At 51.5% G+C, this 9,132-nt stretch overlaps 1 protein-coding gene across 1 annotated transcript; it reads right to left on the bottom strand.

The window, feature by feature from the left end:
- Positions 1-1,069: 1,069 nt before the first annotated feature.
- Positions 1,070-4,886, bottom strand: FZD10 (frizzled class receptor 10). The gene has a single exon (XM_036741923.1). The coding sequence runs from the start codon at positions 4,022-4,024 to the stop codon at positions 2,279-2,281; it is 1,746 nt and encodes a 581-aa protein (XP_036597818.1). The 5' UTR covers positions 4,025-4,886; the 3' UTR covers positions 1,070-2,278.
- Between the last annotated feature and the right edge of the window lie 4,246 nt (positions 4,887-9,132).

Genomic DNA, 9,132 nt, shown 5'->3' with positions numbered 1-9,132 from the left:
CACAAGCTGAAATCAAGTCCAAACCACAGGATCCTACAGGCCTCTCTCTAGTTTGCCTCATCGAGCCAGGAAAGTCTGTTTGAAGCAGACCTCAGACAAGATGCTTACAAAATGACACTCCTGTTTACTGAACAAACAGGTTATCCAAGAACAAGTGGGTCCCAGTTGAATCAGGCAGGCCCTATTCTCCCAAAGTCCCCTTTGGCCATGCCTCAGCTTTCACACTTAAGCGCTGCGCAAATGTTTGCCTGCCTAGCAAGTGCTTAGGGCAGTCAGAGACCGATTTTCCTGAAGTACCCAGACTGGAGAAATCTCTGGTTTCATATCTAAGTCCCCTTAATTGATGGAAAAAAGAGAATTAAAAAAAAGATTGAATGGTGCCTTTGACTCAGCCAACACCAAAGGCATCTGTATTTGTGGGCTTGGGTTGCCGCTTCATTGCTTCTGAGCAGCCAAGAATAAAACCCCTCTCCCAATCTCTCTCCTGGTTCCCTCCTCTTGGATGAGTCAACAGTCTAGCCAGCAGTTTTTCCCCCAAGCGTATAGCTGGACCCTTGGGTAAACAGGCCACCGTTGACCCTTTCTATCCCATCATCCCAGCTGGCATGGAGGGGCACAGAGCTCCAGTTTTGCCCCTTTCTCCAGAGGACAGCAGGGGCATTATAAGAAACTGCGTCCGAATTCTGTCTCCCCCACTCCTCATTCTCTGAAGACATGAAAAAGGGTGCTAAGGCAAGATTACTGCCACAGTGTGTGCTCAGTAAACAAGGCTCCCTTTGCATGAATTGTCCCTACAACCGACCTCTCGTGTTCAGTTGCCAAGATTCCCCAGGAACAATCCCCTAACTCTCTGTGTTGGCCGCATGTCAGTCTTATGTAACCTGCAAGTTCCATTATTCTAAGGCCCTTGTAATCCACATCTCTCCTTAGCTGCAAAGGGCGATCAGCCCATGTCTCTGAACAGGGGAGCAGCCTCCCCTGTGCCTGCAAAGTCAATGGCCAAGAACAAAGTTGCTTTTGAGCCCCTCCACTCCAGCCTGGGAAAGGGAAAGTGGCCACCACAAGGGAGTATCAGCAAACTAAAGAACATATTTTATTTTTTTTAATAAAATAGTGGAGCATGAAAAATAATCATATGTTACAAATATATACAACTAAGAAACTGGGCTTTTCCAGCACAGCGAAGAGCATCACAATATACAAAATTTTCCCTTTGCACCACAAGTGCTCGGTATCTATTCATGGCAAAAATTTGTTTAACAATGGAAAGAGTCAATAAGCCCTTTGGGTACCTTTGAATGATCCCTCTCTGTTCTCTCCCTTTTTTTCCACAAATCAGTCCAAACTTGTATAACATTGGCTTGATTTCCATTAAAAAGCCACAAAATGTAACGCTAAAGGGTTTCGGAGGGCCAGACCTCTCAGTTCTTTTGTTAAGAGGTTTCTTTTGTGGTCTTTATGTACAGCAAAATACTTGTTTCTTTTTTCTTATTTCATGGTGGGAGAAAAAAAAATGTATTGCACATAGTTTGCGTGTGTATGCTGCCCAGAAGTTTGCGGGTTTGTTTGGGATTTTTCTGGGCGGAGGAAGTTTCAGATTTAGCGAAAAAGTTTTGCGAAGGCTGTGGACTCCTATCTATTTTTAGTTCTTTCTAGTCTGTGGAGAGTTGTTTAAAAGGGGATTTCTTTGCTTAGGTTGCTACCGACGTAGCTTTCTCACATGGTGAGGGCCATGACCTGAGGGAGGGGCTCTGCAATGGTGACTTTTGCTTACCGAGAAAAGAATTTGGGGGAGTCTCGGGAGGCATAGGGAGAGACTTGGGAGAGATTTCTTTGCTGTCCAAATAAGTTTTCTCTTTCTTTACTATTGGCTAAGGTATGGGGAAAGCCCACTCAGATTCGATCCAGATGTGTATTATATATACATATATGTATACACCTATATAATATGTATATATAACATATATTCCCTCCACAAGCTACTTCAAATCGGAAACTGACGAGGCCATTTAACTGACAATATTTGTTTCCCATTAAACTCTTAAGTACATTTAACTTGAAGTGTATGGCAACATCCTGAATTTCCGGGTAATAATCTTTTTTTTTTTTTAAACTTAAAAATCCTCGGTCCCCCCCCCTCCCCCCCACTGTCCGAGAAAAGCACCAGGGCTTAGTTCTCTCGCCCTTTCCCTGGAGTCCTGTACAAGTCTTTTGCAGTGGGAAACAGCTTTCTTTAGCTGTTTAGTACCCGCGGTCCCGACCGCCCCCCCCCCCACTTTCACACGCAGGTGGGTGGTTGTGTGGCTGCTTCGTACTTCCCATGATGACCTTTCTGGGGGTGCTGGGCTTTTTTGTAGATTCCACTGGCCGTGATCACCGTGGTAGGTTTCCTCCTGCTCCTCTTCTTCAGGCTCCGGCTGCACACATTCTGCCAAGACTGCAGCGTCTTGGAAGTCCAGATCCACACTCCGCTGGTGATGCCCACCACCAGCAGCATGAACATTTTGACCATGAAGATCTCCACGGCAGGGATGGAGCTGCTCATCAAGCAGTCCGGGGCTTTAGTCTGGTTGTTCACCCTGCATTTGTGCTGGGTTGCCAACACCTTCCAGTAATCCATGTTGAGGCGCTCATAGAAATAGCAGGCGATCACGCAAGTGGCCGGCACCGTGTACAACACAGAGAAGACTCCGATGCGGACCATGAGCTTCTCCAGTTTGTCTGTGTTCTCACCCCCTGTTTTCATCACCCTCCGGATGTGGAAGAGGGCCACGAAACCCGAGAGGATGAAAGAGGTGCCAATGATGAGGTAACAGGCCAAGGGGACCAGGACAAAGCCAGTGAGCGCATTCACGTCCATGCTGCCCACATAGCACACTCCAGTCAGCTCATCTCCCGCCACCCTCCTCATCACCAGGATCATGATGGTCTTGACCGCAGGGATGGCCCAAGCAGCAAGGTGGAAGTAGCTGCTGTTGGCCTCGATGGCCTCGTGGCCCCACTTTTTCCCTGCGGCCAGGAACCAGGTAAGAGTGAGGATGACCCACCAGAGTGAGCTGGCCATGCCAAAGTAGTAGAGGACCAAGAAGACGATGGTGCAGCCTGTGCTCTCTAACCCTTCCTGGATGACGTAGAGCTGGCCGCTGTCTCTGTCGCAGGCGATGCTCTCCGCCCCGGCGAAGAGGCGGATGATGTAGCCCACGGAGTAGACGCAGTAGCACATAGAGAGGAAGATGATGGGGCGCTCCGGGTACCTGAAGCGCGGAGGGTCGATGAGGAAGGTGAGTACAGTGAAGGCGCTGGAGAAAAAGCAAAGCACTGCCCAGATGGCCAACCACACCACCGCGAACTGCTTGTCCGCCCGGCTCCAGTACACGTCCACCCCGGGCGTGCAGAGGGGCGCGCAGGAGGAGCTCTTCTCCACGTGGTGGAACTTGCCCGGGTTGCTGCAGCCGGAGCGGCCCAGACTGTCCTTAGGCTGCTGCTGCTCTGGGGGACTGGGGGGCCGCTGGGGCCGGAAGAGCGGCGGGAACATGCTGGAGCCTCGGGCCGGCTCGTCGGAGCCGTTGTTGGGGGCTTCCATGCACAGATAATTGGGATCGTTCTTGTTGGGTAGCTTGCTGCAATCCAACGAGTCAGGCCACTTGAAGTTGAACTGCTCCATAATGGGGGAGCACTTGAGCCGGGCCTGCTCGCACATGACCCGGCAGGCGGGGATGGGGGTGGAGACTTGCTCGGTGCACATGGGCGCATAGAGAGAGCACAGGAAGAAGCGGAGGTGGCCGTGGCAGCCGTACTCCACCAACGGGGCGAACTCGTGTAGCTGGATGGCCGCCTCACGCTGGTTCTCGTGGCCCATGAGGTTGGGCATGCGGGTCATGTTGTAGCCGATGTCTTTGCACATGGGAATCTCGATGGGCTGGCACTTGCCCTCGCCTGGCCGGTCGATGTCCATGGAACTGATGGCCGCGCACGCCCCCACCACCTGCAGCACAAGCCAGAGGCGGGAACCCAGGCGGCTCATGGCGGCGTCGGGTCCGGGGCGCGGAGCAGGGAGAGGAACAGCGGCAGAGGCAGCGGCACTGGCGCCCGCCGGTCCAACTAGGCTACACTGCGGACCGCGGAGCCCCGTCCGGGCCGGCTCAGGCACTCCGCCTGCCGCGCCGCATCAGAGCCTGAACGCCCGGAGCCGGGCTGCAGCAGATGCCCGCTGCACCCCTCGGCTCCTGCTCCGGCCCCGGCCGCAGCCCATGCCCGCCTGGGGCAGGGCAAGCGAGCTGTCCGCCCGCAGCGCCGCGCAGCGCGGAGCAGAGCCCCGAGCGCCGAGCAGACCTCCGAGTTGCCTCTGCCGCGTCTGCCCGAAGAGTATTCAAGAGTTTGCCGGGGCTGGGCTGGGGGAGGGGGGAAGGGGAGAGTAGGAAAGGGAGGGGTGGGGGTGGGGGGGACAAGCAGGCCAACTGGCAAGAGAAAACAAAGTTTGCAAACAATGCGGCGCGGCGAAGTGGAGAAAGCCCGGCTAGCTCCGGCGGCGCCGCCACCAACTCACAGGCGCAGCAAACTTTCCTGGCCCGCCGTCTGGTAATCTTTCTGTCCTGGTCTTCGGGCAGCGCGCGCGCCCAGGTGCAGGCAGGGGTGGTGGCCGCGTAGATTCCCCCGCTGGCCGGGGGCGGGGGACTAGGGAGAGCTGCCCCGGGCTTCGGGTGACCCCGCTGTCCTTCGTGGCCCGGCTGCGTGCCGCCTGCGCCCCCCGTTCGTCTCCTCTCTCCTCTCTGCTGCGGCTGAGGCTGCTACTTCTGCTTCTCCTCCTCCTCTGGCCAGAGCTGGGAGCAGCTGTTTAGGGGGTTGCGTCCGGGAATAAGGAGACGCTCAAACAGGGAAAGGGGGGGAAAAAGGGCCAAGTGCTGGCAGAGCCCGCCCCCCGGCTGCCCGCCCCGCCCCGCCCCCGCCGCTGCTTTGCATGAGAAAGCCGGCGCTGCTACGGGGATTAGGGCGCTGAGCCGCCCGGGACTCCCGCGGGCCGCCGGGCTCCTCGCTGCTCCCAGCCTCTCGGCTCCTAGCCGCAGGGATGCCGAGCCCCCTGCTGGGCGCAGGCCGGCGGGCCGCGGCTCTCTGTCTGGCCCGGAGTCTCGGCCCGCTCTTTGAATGGCTTGGCCTCTCCGCGCATCTCCTGCATGTGCCTCTGTCCATCTGTCTCGGGCTCTTTCGCCCTCCCTCCTTCTGTCTCGGTGTCTCTACCTCAGTCCCTGGCTACTGTCTCTGAACGCCCATCCCCCAGCCATCTCCCTTTCTCTATCCCCTTCCCCCTACTTCTCCGGACCCCCTGGGTTGGCCACCGCTGCCCCCAAGGGTCAGGGCCCTGAAGGGGGAGGGGAGCAGGGTTGGAAGGTGTTGCATCTCTCTTCCCCAGGCCCCCCCTGCCCGATTTTATGGTGGGTTGGGGGGCGGAGGGCGCTTTCAAGAGGAGGTGGGATTTGCTTTTTATAGCCCCGGCCATAAACCCCTGTGAGTTCCTCTCCAGGCTGGGTACTTACCAGTCCTGGGCTCGGGCCTGGGGGGATGGGTTTCCTTTGATATTTCAAAGAGGAGAGCTAAAGGGATGGGGGTGGGGCTCGCAGTATTGGGATTTTTGGGCCTGAAAACATTTCAGGGACAACACCTCCTACTTCTCCGAAGCGGGGGGAAGTGGGGGAAAAGGCAGGGTTATAAAGGGAAACTATTCTCTAAAAAATAACCGAGGAAAATGGGACTGAACTGGGGAGTGACCGCACTGACCACACCCACTATGTCCGCTCTTATCTCGAAGTTGCTAGGTTTACCGTTTATAGTATTTCATAAGGAGGAATGCATCCATTACTGCTTTTTCCTCTGTTCCTGTTGGTGCAAGATGAGGCTGGAAGCAGGCCCGGGGACCACCAACTCCCAAAGTGATCTCGGTGGCCATACATCGACATGAATTAAGTTCATTTTGTTCAAAGGCAAGGATCGAGTTTCCCTGCCACGTTCACACCTGGCTCACGCTTCATCCTGGGTCACTGTCACTTTTTTCTGTGGCCAAAGACAATCTCAGGATGCCCCCCCTCCCCCGCCTCCCCTGCACCCCTCCCTCCCCCCATACACACACTCAAGGGAGAAAGCTACCCTAAAACCAGGCAATTTCTGAACTCCTAGGGCTAAAGTCAACAGGCCAGATAAAGCCCTCAGGGCATCTTAGAGAAGTGGCCAAGGTCTCTCACGTTTTAGGATCCCTCTTAACAAGGGAAAGGATTGGAATTCTCTCTGAAAGTCACAAAAATCCCACAAAGGCAAAGTTAATATCCCAGTAGTCGTTCCCCGCCCCCCGCCCCCATCACGCTTGGGGCTTTCTCCTTCCCGCTGTTAAAGGAGTAAGGAAACTTTAGGAAGGTAGAAACACAGGCCTTCTGCAGCCCTTAAAGGATGCTAATGCCATGTATATGGGAAGAAAATACTTTGCTCAGTGAAAACAGGGTTAAGCACCTTCTATACTTTTCGTTCTTAAAGATAGATAGAAGGAACTGACTGGGGAGAGGTGCACTGCTGAGATGCCAGCTATCTCTGGGAATTTTCAGGAGTTGGTGATCTGGGAAGGAGAGCTGTCTAACCACCTCCAAAGGCTTTTTGTCAGAACTGTTCAAATTGGCCATCTCCACGATCGGTGGTATTGGTAGGAGCTGGTTTCAAAATCATAGAACTAACACGCAGGAAAGGAGGGTAGAGGCTATTACCCCCCCCCTTTTTAACAAATGAGGAAACTGACTTCAAACTCTCCTTTTAGTGTTCTGTATAGGACATCGACATAAGGATTCCTTGTTTGATATTAACTCATTTGCTCTGTACCTTTTACATAAATGTTAGTTTATCTTGTGTTTACCTCAATGTTCATACCCAAATGGTTATTATTTTTAAAAATTCTCTCTCTCTCTCTCTCTCTCTCTCTCTCTCTCTCTCTCTCTCTTTCTCACACACACACACACACACACACACCTGTCTCTCTCTCTCATACACACAGACACACTCACACACACGACTTTCACATATTATCTTGCTGGATGTTTACTGCCGTTTAAGGGAATCATTATTCTCCCCATTTTGGAGATGAGCACACTGAGGCCCAGAGGTGGAGGTGCCTTGCCTAAAGTTAAGCAGCCAATCGCAGACAGAACCAGTATTCAAACTCAGATCCTGTGCCAGTCCTTTTTGCATGGCCCTGCCCTGTTGGTTTGCTTCTCTAGGAAGTTGGTTACACGGTTGGGCAGTTCAGTGTCTTTGGGAAAGAATAATTGGTAAGGACTTGCTGGGTAGGCTGAATTCACTTTTTCCAGACAGTGGAATGGGAGGTGAGGGAAGACACTAAACCAAAGTTGTGGCATCAGTTCTAAGCACCTTACATCTGATAGTATAGTGACTAGAAAACACATCTTCTCAAGAAGACCTGGATTCAAATCTCATCTCTGACACATACCTGCTTTGAGACCCTGGGCAAGTCATTTAACCTCAGTGCTCTAGCCTATCTTGTTTGCCTTTATATGAATCACCATTGCTTAGCAGAATTCCTGGTACATTATTACTCTATTAATACATGCTTTATCTAGGGGACTCTCCAAGACCATCAGTTGTAGAGAAGGTGCAGACCTGCATTGGTAGAGGGAGTTTCCCCACTCTCTATACCAGTTCTCTATACCAGTGAAATCACAGGTGTAGCGGTTCCTATCCTATTAATTCATTTTTACCTCACATTGGCCCTGTGACCAATTATTTTAAGTTTTACAGACTAAGAAAGTGAGGCTTTGAGGCCTTAAGTGACTTGCCTAGGGTCAGACCATCAGTAAAATATAACAGGATTTATATTCAGGGCTTTGTGCTTTCCAGGTTCAGAACCCAATGCACGATGCCAAACTAATTCTGTGACAGCAATGCAAAACTGAAAATTACCTGACCACTGCCATTTTAATAGATGGGCTTGTTTTTCCAAGAACTAAGAAATGTGGGTTATTTGCCAGACACTAATGCAAAAATGAACAAGGCAGTGGGCATCAGTCTATTTTCTGACCTTTTCTTCCTGCCTAAGACCCTGCAAGACAAAATTGTATTTCTTCTTTTTTTCACCTTCCCACCTCTTCTCTGAAAACTCTATCTCTATCTCTATCTATCTATCTATCTATCTATCTATCTATCTATCTATCTATCTATCTATCTATCTGTCTGTCTGTCTGTCTGTCTGTCTGTCTGCCTGTCTGTCTGCCTGTCTGTCTACCTATCCAGCTCTTGCCCAGAGCTGCGTATGAACTATTTGGAAAACTACCTCAGAATTTTTTTTAGTATGCAATTTTAATTTAGTGTCATTAGTATAGGGAAAAGCATTAGAACTGGTACAAAAAGGTGTGCATAAGGGCCCCCTTGCCTGCCTGTCCCCTGTTCAACCCAGAAGAGCCAGGGCACAACAAATAGGTCCTATAGACAACCAGCCAGCCAGCAGAGAGGCCTCTGAGAAATCAGCAACTGGAAGATACCTACCAATGAAAAGGGCCTTTTGATGGCTCCAGCTGAAAAGATATTGGATTTTATTTTTTTCCTGTGTGTGGGATTGGAGATGGGGGATTGTATGGAGCCGCCGGGCACCCCTGCTGCTTGGCCCTGGCCAGCCCGGCCCCCCTCTGGCAAATGTTATGGAGAATTGGGAGGAATTTTATGGCTGTCTTTTCCCTCAGCTCTTTTTTCTTTTGTCTTCTTTGAAGAATGACTTTAGACATTTTATTTACATATTTAACCACAGATGAAAGGGGGCAAAGAAAGCACTAGGGCTTGTCGTGGGAATAGCTATATGTTTAAATTAATAGAAATCTGATTAAGTCTCCAAAATGTTGAGCACAGGTTGTCGTTTCTGGTATTTATTTTTTTTAAAGGAAACTTTATATAATGGAACATGATTTCCAATAATGTGGCAGCTCCCGGGGGAAAAAACGAGTTTGCTACCTCCCCCTCTCCGTTCCAGTCCTTCCTTGCCTCCACTCCCCCCCCCTCCCCCATCTTAACACATCCATCTGCCTTTCAGGCTGGCCAGTGTTCGCGGGAGAAAGTGAAAGATTAGGAAGAAGGAATGTTTCAGGAAAAAGA

Source organism: Trichosurus vulpecula, chromosome 1 (genome assembly GCF_011100635.1).
Source record: "Trichosurus vulpecula isolate mTriVul1 chromosome 1, mTriVul1.pri, whole genome shotgun sequence".
Lineage (NCBI taxonomy): Eukaryota > Metazoa > Chordata > Mammalia > Diprotodontia > Phalangeridae > Trichosurus > Trichosurus vulpecula.
Note: the sequence above shows the minus strand (reverse complement) of the source record. Positions and strands in the feature narration are given on the sequence as shown.

Excerpts from the sequence above, each read along its gene's own strand:
- FZD10 (XM_036741923.1), bottom strand. The coding sequence starts at position 4,024 with ATGAGCCGCCTGGGTTCCCGCCTCTGGCTTGTGCTGCAGGTGGTGGGG.